Source organism: Puma concolor, chromosome A1 (assembly GCF_028749965.1).
Source record: "Puma concolor isolate L17-30 chromosome A1, mPumCon1.1.hap2, whole genome shotgun sequence".
Classification (NCBI taxonomy): domain Eukaryota; kingdom Metazoa; phylum Chordata; class Mammalia; order Carnivora; family Felidae; genus Puma; species Puma concolor.
The window spans coordinates 205,607,250-205,621,527 of NC_141667.1; the positions used below are offsets into that span (position 1 = coordinate 205,607,250).

Here is a 14,278-nt window from a genome sequence, read left to right on the forward strand (position 1 = left end):
TTCAAATAATTTTTATAACTTCAAAAAAAATTCAAAAGCCAATCCCAATCATGAAAAAGATAGGGCTATTACAGACAGGTGGAGGGAGAGAGACTGGAAAGAAATAAATACGCAACATTAACAGTAATTATAAATAGCCCTAATTTTCTTATTTTACTTTTGTATTCTAAAGTGTTCTACAATATATATTACTTTTGTTAACAGGAAAAGTTATTTTGAAACAATAAATACAGCTGTCAAAAAGCTATAACCTACCTACAGTTCCTATGTTAACTGGTAATTTGTTTTAATAAATATGATCAGTTTTTTCTGCTACTATGTATCTACTGTAAATGTTATGAAATTTTATAACTGATCAATAGGAGGAAATGAGAGTTTTAATTGCATTTTTTTCTTTTCACTGGATTCTGTATAATAGATGTTACAAGAAACATATATTTCTAAAAAATGGGCTGATACGAGATTACCAAATTCAACAAACATCACTGCAACTTAAAATGTACAATAAAAATAAAAGATGTCCTCCATATTACTTATCTTAATATCCAATTTATTCTATAAGAGGTTTCTCGTGAACATAGCTTCCAGATTTAAAATGTTTATATAAGATAATAAACAAAACCTACATTGAGAGCAATCAGGATGATGTCATTTATATTGACTTTGTCAGGAGAACTTGTACAAGCTTCAATGCCTTCATCTGAAAGATACCTGTTAAAATAAAATAAATGGCTTAATATTTTCTAAAATAAAAATTAACCAAGATTATTTTCTTAAGTCAACATGCAGTTTTGTTCTGTACTATAAAATGCTTCTACTACAAATACTAGGGAAAGGGCCTTAGATATTCCCTATTTACAATCTCTGATAGAACAAGAATGGGCAATGCATGTTTTCTATCTTTTGTATCCTTAAAAGGATGTTGCATTAAAAATTATCCAAATGCTTTCTGAGAAATTTAAATATCAAAATACTTTTTGGGGTGCCTGGGTGGCTTAGTCAGTTAAGCATCTGACTTCAGCTCAGGTCATGATCTCACAGTTTTGTGAGTTTGAGCCCCACACTGGGTTCTGCACTGACAATGTGGAGCCTGCTTTGGATCCTCTGCCTCCCTCTCTCTCTGCCGCTCTCCCGTTCTCTCTCTCTCTCTCTCAAAAATATAAATGAATAAACATTAAATAAATACTTCTTAATGAACGTATGAGCTATTCTTACTGTTAAGCAAATATAATATTTGACTTAAATATTTGTTAATACAGAAGTTCTTAGAGATTTGAGATGTGTTTTAAAATAGAACTAAAAATAACATAGATTTAAATTTAATCCCTGATAATTTGCTTCTCCGCTACTTTCTCATTTTATCTTCTCAGGTCCCCTTTCTTGTACATAATATTCACCAGCATGCTTTAATATGTATTATCAACTTAAAGTGGCAGAAAGAGAGGCAACTTTTTATCTTATGCCTTTTACTTTCCTATTCTCTTTTCAGCTTTTTAACTCATTGCCTTATTGCCTTTTGATCTTTTATCAACCACACATCTATTGCACACAATAATTAATTCAAGAGTAAAAAGATGACTGAATCCAAGGGGGTGGGGGATCATCTCTACCCATTCATACATGCCCAACTCAAGCATTTTATTTTCTTTGATAAATTCTAGAATTCAGGTATCATCTCCCAAAAGTCCACCTATACAAATGACCATTAACATCTCACAACTTTCATAAACAGTATTAAGACCTTTAACCAAAGGGCCGGTGCCAGCATCGCCCCTACAGATATTCTTCCAGTAAAAAGAGACAGGAGTGTTAGTCTGACAGAACTAACTCGAGGTCATTCCTGATGGCCAGCAATTCCACCATCAATTCCCAACATCAGACCGATTCTAAGACACTTGTCAATGTAAACTACCTGGAGACAGCAACCAAAGAGCTGACTACATGTCATTAATCATTTTATAAATTCACTTCTAGAAATATTAAGTCCCTCTTTAATATGTGAAAAGTATTATGTGCATCACTAATAAGATTAGTAAAATGATGAAAATTAAACACCTGCCTTCAAGGAGTTCACTGTCTTATATACAACACCACACAATAAATATACAGTTAACATGCAGGGCCAAAATAATTATAAACAAAATGTTATAGTGCCTCAAAGTGGCTGGGGGATGGGAAAGAGTGCAAAAAAGGGAATAGTATGAAGAACGACATGAAAGTAAAAATGTGTAAAGTACCTTCTACAGGCAAAAACCTAGAATATCCTGGCTAGAAAATGGGGAAGAAATGAGAGATGAATATAGGTTGAGACCAATTATAGAAAGCAATGGTACACAGAGAGATATGGGTGGTATCTTAAATCCTGAATAAGTGATAACAAAAAACACAATTTTCAAAATTCCTATACAATGTGGAAATAGTATACAATGACTAATACTTTGCTTTTAGAAAGGCAAGTCTTAAGATTTAAACGATCATAGGGTGACAGATAAACTGGAATAAATCTTTAAAAATAATCAAAATTCACCTCTTCAATTCTACAGATGAGGGAAAGAAGGCCCAAAGATGTTAACTGACCTTCCTGAAAACACAAACTTCAGTGACACAAAGTTAAAAAAAACAATGCCTCCTGAGTCCCAGTTCATCAGTCTTTTCGTTACAACACACCATTTTTATTTATCAACTACAATCGCTAATATTAGAAATACTATACGCTCACTAACATAAGCCAATACCTATACAAATCAATTTCCTGAACAACTAGGCAATTTCACCAATACACACACAAACAGCACAACCAGGCGAATTCAGTCAGTGAACTCCAAAATAATATATTAAATAAAAATATGCCTAGTTTCATCATAAAAGATCAGAGAATACTAATAATTAAAGATTCAAAAATTGTTATCACAACAAAAATACCTAACTCTACATATATAAAAAAGGGAAAGTCTAAGAAAAATTGTCAAGGCCAAAGCCATAAGGAGGTGAAAATTTGACTTGATACATGTGGAAGTCAAATATCATGTGATTTCTTTCAAATAATGCCTTTAAAAGGCCTCCTGAACGTAACAAATTCTAAAATGTGGCTGAGTCTCAGTTTCCATGTCTTACAAGTCTCCCTTATTCATCTTTCATATTTTGAAAAATCGAAGGATTTGAGCCTTACCACTATACTCCTATCAAGAAACAAGAGACCCATTCACAGGTCTTCCCAGTAACACCTTGGTGATCCTTGTATAAATACTGTACCATTTTCACTGGGACTGAATCTAAATTAACAGTAACCTGAGATTTACAAATTAATCCTTTTGTTTTTGTAAACATTTAATACTCCAACATTATCCATGAATAAAACAAATAAAAAGGGATAAAGCAAATGATAAAAGTCAAATGCCCAAACTGGCTTCAAGATGCACCACAGTAACGCAGTTAACTGAAAGAACAAAACACAACATTCACCAGCCTTAATGTGGTCACTGGGAAAGAAAGGAAGGGAAAACTGGAGCAGGTGTGCCAGATCTGATCCCTGTGCACATCTGCAATACGGACCTGGAGGGAAGAGAATTGTAATCAGTTCCCATGTACCATCTTTGAGCTGGCAAAACCCAAAGGCATAGATCCTAAAGAAGAAACAAACCCCAGAGAGTTCTTGTTTACTAAAACAGCAAACACATACATTTTTTTCCATTCTAGTGGAGATTTTGGAACAGTAACATTATAAAATCACTCATTGCTGTTCTGTACTAAAAATACATTGAAATACATTTTATTGACAAGCAAGGCACTAGAGGGCTAAATTTCTTCATGATACTCACAGAATAGACTAACATTTCTCACGAATTTTAACTTCAAATAATGCCATTTTAAGTCACAGTTTAATAAGTGCTCATTTAAAAAAAAAGATTTTAGAAACTGCTTCCTTCATTCACAAATAGAAGACATTAACATCCCATCTTACTCAGAGTCACTTAATTTGTAATCCTGAGCAACTCTTTTCACTTTAGAAGTAAAAGCTCCAAAATTCATTGTTATCCACCAATTTGGGGAAGAGGGGATTTCCTATTCCAAATATTGAATATATATTCAATAAGAAGGGTCACACAGTGTAAGTACTACTGCCAGAACCATCTTCATTTCATGTTCAGAACCCACTTGGGCATATAAAACAAACGTGCCCAAACTATAGTTCAAGAATCTCAATTGATAGAAAACTTTGATAAGACAAATATTATCATTTTAATCTCATTTATCTAATTGAGATAGTGGATCACCATCAATACCTCTTACTACCAGTGAGACAAAAGACAGTCAATTACCCTTTGATTCATTCCTCTGAAAGCAGGTAAAATCCTTGAGTCTAACTTATTCACTGGCTACACTGAAAATCTAATGAGGAGGACTGGGACAAGCTGAAGACTACATGCCCCATCTAAAGGGGATAGCCTTAATTCGCATCCAGGTGACTGTAGGAGGACAGGTAAAGCAATTACTGTCAGATCTTCTCATTTTTAGCTTTTAGTTTTTTTGTAAAGCAATATATAAGCCAAACAAAACACAGTTCAGCCTGCAGGTGGAACACATACTTTGTACTTACTAATCATATTAGTTTATTAAAATTATCTGCTTATTTGCTCCTGTATAGTTTCAAGTTGTCTTCCACATGCAAGTTTGTACCACAAGTGTCTCTCAAATGATGTAATATTCATGGCTGACTTCCTGTTCAAGCAGAAGAATAAAGAACTTTCATTCAGATCACTTTGTAGGACTCTTGGAAAGCAATGCATATAATTATACATGTAATAAATATTCTTACCAGAGTTGTCTACATCAAAATAAAAAAGTGTCAAATCATTTAGCTTGGCCTAAACATTTTACTAACTAGACATATGGAACTCATCCTTACTTCAGATTTCCAGACTCCACATATTTTTTTAGGGAAGAGGAATGTTCTAATTAATTAGCCAGAAATACTAACAAGCAAACACTAAAGTTTTCTTCCCTTCCACCCATCTTCATCCACTAAAGCAATGAATGCCCATTCAAGTTTGAACTGAGACCTGAATTCCTAAAGTAATCAAAGACAGAATCAATTACTGCACATACAAATTAGGCTGATGACACAAGAAAATTCTTTCAAACGCCAATGAGAAAACTAGGAATGAAAACCTTCTTCCCAAATGGATAAGAACTCAATCAAAAAATAACGGGGGGCACCTGGGTGGCTCAGTTGGTTAAGAGTCTGGCTCTTGATTTCAGCTCTGGTCACGATCTCACAGTTTGTGAGATCAAGCCCCACGTTGGGCTCTGTGCTGAGAGTACAGGACTTGCTTGGGATTCTCTCTCCCTCTCTCTCTTCCCCTACCCACTCATGCTCTTTCTCGATCTTTCAAAGTAAATGAATAAACTTAAAAAAAAAATGGACATATCTGAACACTGAATGGTATACAGCAGTCTTAACTGTCTCGCAATAAAACCCAAGTCAAATGGCCTTGTGTGGTTTTTATGGTCTTTGATCTATACATGATTATTTGCTACCACACTGAGATTACTGGCCCAAATATTTGTCTAAATGTCAAAATGGGAATTTTAACAAATGAATTCCTGCTTAGACACAATAAAAATAAAGATAACTAACTTCCAATTAGCTAAGCCTGTATGTGGAAAGAAGGGAATAAAACATGAAATAATTTTAAAAATCACTTATATTAAAAGGTATCTTCGGTCCTATCAAATATGGAAGTTAATAACCTACTGTAAACCTTCAAAACATTTAATATATATATGTGTATACACACACACACACACACACACACACACACACACACACACACACACACTTGTAAGCTCTTCACCCAACATGGATGGGGCTTGAAATCATGACCCTAAGATCACGAGTCACACGTTCTACCAAATGAGCCAGGCAGGCACTCTGTCAAAACATTTAAAAATACTTTTAAAAACTGTCCAAATAAACGTCTCTCTATCCTCTCTGCCTATCCTGTTTCCATCCCCATAGTGTAAGTGGATTGTAACACACTTGCCAAAAAAATTCAGTTTTTGCTATTATATCCCAGAGACACTGAAATAACTTGCTAATTCCCTCCTCTAGGGGGGAGAAAATGGCTTACAAGTTCCTATTTATGAATACAATTTGGGAAAATATAATGCGGGCATACCTTGTTTTATTGTACTTTGCTATACTGTGCTTTGCAGATATTGTATTTTTTACAAATGGAAGGTCTGTGGCCACCCTGTGTCAAGCAAGTCTATCGGTGTCGTTTTTCCAACAGCATTTGTGCACTTCCTACCTGTGTGTCACACTTTGGGAATTCTCACAATATTTCAACTTTTTCACTGTTATCATATTTGTTATGGTGATCTGTGACCAGTGATCTCTAATGTTGCTATTGTAATTGTTTTGGGGTGCCATGAACCACATCCATGTAAGACAGTAAGCTTAATCAATAACTGTGTGTGCTCTGACTGTTCCACCAACCACTGCTCTCTCATTTCTCCCTTCTCAGGCCTTCCTATTCCCTTGAAATCAAGCCATTTGATAACCCCACGTTGACCTCTAAGTGTGAAGTGAAAGGAAGAGTCACACATCTCTCACTTTAAATCAAAAGCTAAAATGATTAAGCTTAGTGAGGAAAGCATGTCAAAAGCAGAGACAGGCTGAAAGCTGGGCCACTGCACCAGTTGCCAAGTTGTAAATGCAAAGAAACAGTTCTTAAAGGAAATTAAATGGGCTATTCCGGGCAACACACAAATGATAAGAAAGTGACACAGCCTTATTGCCAACACGGAGAAAGTTTTAATGGTTTTGATAGAAGACCAAACCAGTCATGACATTCCCTTAAGCCAAACCCTAATCCAGTCCAAAACAAGGCCCCAACTCTCTTCAGTCCTATGAAAGCTGAGAGAAGTAAGGAAGTCACAGAGTTCGTTTGACGCTGGCAGGGATTGGTTCATGAGGTTTAAGGGAAGAAGCCACCTCCGTAACATAAAAGTGCAAGATGAAGCAGCGAGTGGGCAAGTAGAAGCTGCAACAAGTTCTCCAGAAGACCTAGCTGAGATCATTAATGCCAGTGGCTACACTAAACAACAGATTTTCAATGCAGATGAAACACCTTTCTATTAGAAGATGCCATCTAGGACTTTCATAGCTAGAGAGGAGAAGTCAATGCCTAGCTTCAAAGGTTGAAAGGACAGGTTGACCCTTTCTGATTTTAAGTTGAAGCCAACAATCATTTACCATTTTGAAAAACCTAGGCACCCTTAAGAATTACATTAAATCGGGGCACCTGGGTGGCTTAGTCGGTTAAGCATCGACCTCAGCTCAGGTCATGATATTGCAGTTTGTGAGTTCGAGTCCTGCATCAGGCTCTGTGCTGTCAGCTTGGACAGTGAGCCTGAAGCCCGCTTCAGATTGTGCCTCTCTCTGCCCCTTCCCTGCTTGCTCTCTGTCTCTCTCAAAAATAAATAAATATTAAAAATTAAGAAAAAAGGAATTACATTAAAAATTAAGAAAAAAAGAATTACATTAAATCTATTCTACCTGTGCTCTATAAATAAAACAACAAAGCCTGGACTACAGCACATCTCTTTACAACATGGTTTACTGAATATTTTAAGCCCAACGTTGAAACTTACTGCTCAGTTACAAAGCTTCCTTTCAAATTAATTATTGCTCATTGAGAATGCACCAGGTCACCCAAGATCTCTGATGGAGATGTACAAGATTAATGTTGTTTTCATGCCTGCTAACACAACATCCATTCTGTGTCCATTCTGCAGTCAAGGAGTAATTTAGATTTTGAAGTTTGTTATTTAAGAAATACATTTTTAAAAAAAGGAAAAGAAATACATTTTGAAAAGCTATAGCTGCCATAGACAGTGATTCCTCTGATGGATCCGGGCAAACTAAACTAAAGACCTTCTGGAAAGAATTCACCATTCCAGATGCCGTTAAGAATATTCTTTTTTTTTTTAATTTTTTTAATTGTTTTTGTTTATTTTTGAGACAGAGAGACACAGAGCGTGAGCAGGGGAGGGGTCAAGAGAGAGGGAGACACAGAATCCGAAGCAGGCTCCAGGCTCTGAGCTGTCAGCACAGAGCCCGACGTGGGGCTCGAACTCACGGACTGTGAGATCATGACCTGAGCTGAAGTCGGGCGCTTAACTGACTGAGCTACCCAGGTGCCCCAAGAATATTCCTGATTCATAGGACAAGTCACAATAGCAACACTCACAAGCATTTGGAAGAGGTTGATTCCAACCCTCATCAGTGACTTTGAGGGGTTCAAGGTTTCAGTGGAACAAGCAACTGTACATGTGGTGGAAATAACAAGAGAGCTACAATTAGAAGTGGAGCCTGAAGATGGGACTGAACCGCTGCCATCTCATGATAAAAACTTAAACAGATCAGGAGTTGGTTCGTATGGATGAGCAAACAAGTGGTTTCTTGAGATGGAATTTGTTCCTGGTGAAGATACTGTGAAGATTTTTTTTTCATTTTTTTAACGTTTATTTATTTTTGAGACAGAGAGAGACAGAGCATGAATGGGGGAGGGTCAGAGAGAGGGAGACACAGAATCTGAAATAGGCTCCAGGCTCTGAGCTGTCAGCACAGAGCCCGATGCGGGGCTCGAACTCACGGACCGCGAGATCATAACCTGAGCCAAAGTTGGCCGCTTAACCGAATGAGCCACCCAGGCGCCCCTGAAGATTATTAAAATAAAGGACTTAGAATATTACATAAACTTAGTTGATGAAGCAGCCGCAGGCTTAAGAGTACTGACTCCAATTTTGAAGGGAGTTCTGCTGTGGGTAAAATGCTATCAAACAGCATCACATGCTACAGAGAAATTGTTCATGATAGGAAGTCAAGTGATGAGGAAAATTTCATTGATGTCTCATTTTTAAAAATTGCCATAGCCACCCCAATCTTCAGCAACCACAGCTTGATCAGTCAGCAGCCATCAACATCTAGGCAAGACCCTCCACCAGCAAAAAGATCACAACTTGCTGAAGGTCAGGTGACAGCATTTGTTAGCAATGAAGTATTTTTAAATTATGCACATTGTTTTGGACATAATGTTACTGTACATTTAATAGACTATAGGGAAGACATAACTTCTATATGCACTGGGAAACCAAAACATTACTTTGACTAGCTTTGTGGCGGTATTCCTCTTCCTGCAGTGATATGAAACCAAACGCACAATATCTCTGAGGTATGCCTGTGTTTAACCACACTGAGTAGCAAGATTAGTACAATACCAAGGGCTAACAAAAATTGGTACAAAATTTGCTTCAGATCCCTTGGTACAGATGGAATCAATATATCCATTACAGTTTATAGATACATTATGGGTAAAAAAAATCACTGAAAACAATACAAATTGATATGACAGCAGTTAAGCTGAATGAACCCATGGGATTCTATGCCCAAATCGCTATTAAGCACAGAGAATAGGAGGAGCAAAACACTACTAAAGATAATTCAGAAGAGAACGTACTATGACACACAAAAGATAAAAATGAAAAAAGAGGTCTTCTATTTCATTTCCATTAACAACCAAGTATCTCTTCTATAACTATAATTTTCTTTCCTTCTTTAGGTAACATGGACACCTACTATGTCAAAATAAATACCAGCGAATTCTTGGAATCTTTATTCCAACAATTAAAATAAGGACCTGAATCAACACTAGCTCGAAATTTAATTTTCTCTATGGTTTATGTATGAATGGATCAGATGAAAAAAGTTATGTATTACTTAAAGTACCACTAAAGTACAATCACCTACTGTTGATCTTAATATAGTAAACTATTTTTAATATAAAACTTATTTTATTCAGAAGTAAACTATTTTTTAAAAGTGCTTAGTTTTATGATTTCTTTACATACACAAATGTACACCATTTCCATTAAGCTAACCTATGACATTAAATTTTTTCCACAAGTACATGCTTACACACACTCACTACACCTCAGAAAATCTATTTAATTTCTTCCACACTAACTTTTCAAATTTTTGTATTATTCAAATAGAAACACCAAAGCAGAGATCATCATAAAAACCTTACCATTTTAAATGTAACAATTTCAGAAAATTAACCTGCATAAACAGGATGAATATGCAAAAACTAAGAAAAAAATAGATACGTGAAGCATTACAAAAAGCCTTGATAGGGGCGCCTGGGTGGCGCAGTCGGTTAAGCGTCCGACTTCAGCCAGGTCACGATCTCGCGGTCCGTGAGTTCGAGCCCCGCGTCGGGCTCTGGGCTGATGGCTCGGAGCCTGGAGCCTGTTTCTGATTCTGTGTCTCCCTCTCTCTCTGCCCCTCCCCCGTTCATGCTCTCTCTCTGTCCCAAAAAAAATAAATAAACGTTAAAAAAAAATTTAAAACAAACAAACAAACAAACAAACAAAACAAAAAGCCTTGATATACATCATGATTAATACCCATACTACTCAAGCATTTCAGTGGCCAGACAAAAATTTTTTGACCCAACATTAAACATTGGACGATAGAAATTAGAAAAAGTTATAAAGGAAAATCCTTTGTAAAGTTATTATACCTAATTTAAAAGATTTGAAAGTGTTTAAGTTCTGAAACCTACATTTGTTTTTGCGAAGCACTCCCTTTAAAATACTGAAGTTTTATTAGTGAATTCTGAAGATGTACTACTTGAAAACACCACTAGATGACAACCTTGCTTCACAAAGGAAAATATCATCCTATTGCTGAAAGGTATGACTCCAAAGATGTACTACCTTTAAAATAAAAGTTTTGGCATTTGCAGGTTTTTTCTTTTTTTAATGTTTATTCATTTTTGAGAGACAGAGAGAGACAGAGTAGGGGAGGGGCAGAAAGAAAGGGAGACACAGAATCCGAAGCAGGCTCCAGGCTCTGAGCTGCCAGCACAGAGCATGATGCAGGGCTTGAACTCATGATCCATGAGATCATGACCTGAGTCAAAGTCGGACACTTAACTGACTGAGCCTACCTGGGCACCCTGGCATTTGCTGGCTTTTAAGGGGTAGGAGAGATATCAAAGAAAATAAAATAGACTATTACAATTTTAGAATTTGTGTTTGCTATAAAGATCACTCAGGATTTAAAAACAAACTTATTTATTAGTATTTGAGAGAGATCTCATAAGAAAAAAAATTAAAGAGTATCAAAAGATAATTTATCCTATGTTCATTCTTTGGAAATAGAGACTTATGAAAAATATACATAAATTATTAGAGAATAATGCTTTTTTGTTGTGGAGTAGTTACAAAGAATAACTATGTTATTTCGATAGTTGCTTTTCTCCGACATTAAAATAAATAAGCATGGCAATTTTAAGATAATAACCATAAGAAGATAGTTGACAATAAATCATAAACTTCTATTTTTTAAAACCCATTTTTAAATATTAAAATATTTCCCCATACATAAACCAACCTATGATGATGACTACCCCTGGAATGCTTATTTGGTATAAAAAAGTTATAACAGCTGAGCAAGTAAAATTTTATAAGTAATTCTTGTGAAATCCCATAATTGATATATTACAAAGAATAGTGGCAATGGGAACCTCACCATGTTATTATTCGTTTTTGCTAACCAGACCTTCACATAAATTTAAAAGTATAAAATGAATCCTGGATATTTTTACTTTCATCGGAGGTTATAATTTATATCCTTCATCTAATTCAACATTTTCATATTTTAATTCAGAAGCAGAGCTGAGGTTATGTTTTAGTAACTCATATTTTAAAATGTAAGAGCATTTGATATTGCTGTCATCTTTTCCTCAGCCCAAAGGTGACAGCTATAAAACTACATATCAGGTGGAAAGCCTCGCTTTAGGCCCGATGCCCTGTGCGTGGACTGCTACAATAGAGCATCAGTATCTGTGGAGTTCATGCTGAGGACCTCCCAGGATTAACTCCAGGAGACTGCACACTCAGTTAAGTCCGTATAAGAAAGGTTGTTTAAAAATGTAAGATACCACAGCAAAAACTAGCAGGCATTTTTACGAAAAGCTTGGAGAGACTGCCATCCGATCTGTGCTGTTTAGTAAGGTAAAACTACATGTACATCTCAGCCTCGCCCTGTAATACATGTGGAATCCCGGCCAATTGAATCTTTCTGCACCTCAGTTTCTACCCCCAAGGAATAAAAAAAAAAAAAAAAATGGGGATAATGCTGAAAATGTTGATTCACAGAGTTGTTTTCAAGAATAAAAAGAGAAAGAACTAGCAAATGCTTGGTATAAAGTAGATGCTAAGTAAATAATACTTCTTTTTCCTTCTTAAACACTATACTCTTGGTGTTTGTTCTGGAAAATATTTTCGAAACATGATATTCAAAGATGCCCTCTGGGTTCTTAGAAGAAAAAGAATGAGAATTGCTAAACAATAAAGGGAATTTCCTCAAAGGCTACAACTAATAGTCAAGGTGTGTATGTTTCTTTATAGGAAGCCTGAACTCCATATTTCTAACATATTACTGACAAAGAGTTCATTGAGAATAGAAGGAAACTGTTAGGAAGATGGAAAAATTTTATTATTTAATTTGTTGATATCTTCCAACTTTGCATATATGAATAAATATATATAGTTTGTAACAAAAAAATAACTTCATGAGACTGTGCAACTTATTTCTGCCCCAAATAGAATTTCCAATGCAAAATAAATACATTGCCATCATTTTTGCCCAATCTGCCATTTACATCAAAATATAAAACAATGATGTCAAGAAATATCTGGTGAGTAATAAACTTAAAATTATATTGTACAGAGAGTTATAATTATAATAACTAATCTTAAAATTAGACACTTTATCATTTACTTATAATTTATTTAAACTAATACCATTTACTTAAAACTTTAAACAAAAATCTACTTCAATTGTCATAGGCAATTAGGGCAAATACCTATTTGTAATATATGTACTCATATTTTTATCATCTTTTAATATAACATTTCTCCATAAATTAAAGTGAAATGACAATGAAAGAGGTCTAAAATAAAAGAGTGTTCACTTAAATATGCAACCAACTTAATTAAATATTAAACAAGTGACTTATTTGCCCAAACAGTGAAACAGCCCCCATACACACACACACACACACACACACACACACACACACACACACACACACACATATGTGTGTGTGTGTGTGTGTGTGTGTATATATATATATCTTAGTCAATAAATATGCATTCTAATTTTCATTTTTTTAATGTATCTTACACACAAAATGCCTTGTGTTGATCAAATTTTTGAAACTGAAAAGCTGTAGTAGAAAGTGTTAATTTTTAGCTTGGAAGACATCATTTAAATATATCCTCATATCTCTTTGTAGTGGGCTAAATGGTGGTGCCAAAATGTCCTAATCTCTCGGACCTGTAAATATGTGCCTTTATTGGAAAAATGGTCTTAACGGATAAGTGAAGGATCTTGAGATGATTATCTATGAGGGCCCTAAATCCAATGACAAGAAAACTTAGAGGAGAAAGGCAGAGGGAGTTCAGAAGCAGATACACAGAGGGTAGAGACACAAAGAGGAGGAGAAGGCCGTGAGACAATGGAGGCGGACACTGGAGTGAGGAGGTCTTAAACCAAGGATTGCCAATAACCCCCATAAGCAAGGAGAGTCAAAGAACTGATTTGGCCTCCAGAACTGCTTGAGAGCATAGTTCTGCTGTTTTAAGCCACACAGTTTGTGGCAATTTGTTACAGCAGCCACAGCAAACTAATACACTTATTATAAATTTAAGTAATTATGTGGGAAGTACTAGTTAAATTCAGTAAGAATACATTTTTGAAAAATAATCCTTTAGATTAGAATCTACAAAGAAGCACGTTTTCTATTCAAATTAAATGCCTTCATTAGCTATTCCTGATTAATTCCTTGTGTGAACTTGATTGACTTTTTAAGTCTATAAAAATAATAAAATACAAACTGTAGACAGGTATAATAAAAAGTTAAAAGTGGTCCTCCCCTAATTCTTCTAAAAAATAAACACTATTAACAATCTTAGGTATATATATCCCTGTAATATACATACACATAAATAAGAGTGGAATTTAGAAGAAAATATTTGTTTGCTTATAAAAACAGAATCATTTTATACAAAAGTTTTGGCAGTAAATCTTCGTATTTAAGAATATATCATGGCCAACTTCCATTTTAAGCATATGGATTTCCCCATTTCATCTTTTTCAATAGACCAAACTAGTCCCTTCCACACAGGGGCTATACCATAC

The 14,278-nt window shown here is 35.3% G+C and overlaps 1 protein-coding gene across 5 annotated transcripts in view; it reads right to left on the minus strand.

Moving 5' to 3' along the window:
• TDRD3 (tudor domain containing 3) overlaps positions 1-14,278 on the minus strand; it is a 162,090-nt gene that overhangs the window by 103,500 nt on the left and 44,312 nt on the right. For all 5 annotated transcript variants that reach the window (XM_086710860.1, XM_086710868.1, XM_086710884.1 and 2 more), the window contains exon 2: positions 627-711. In XM_086710860.1, coding sequence (XP_086566986.1) covers positions 627-711 — 85 coding nt within the window. The remainder of the gene's footprint in view (positions 1-626; positions 712-14,278) is intronic.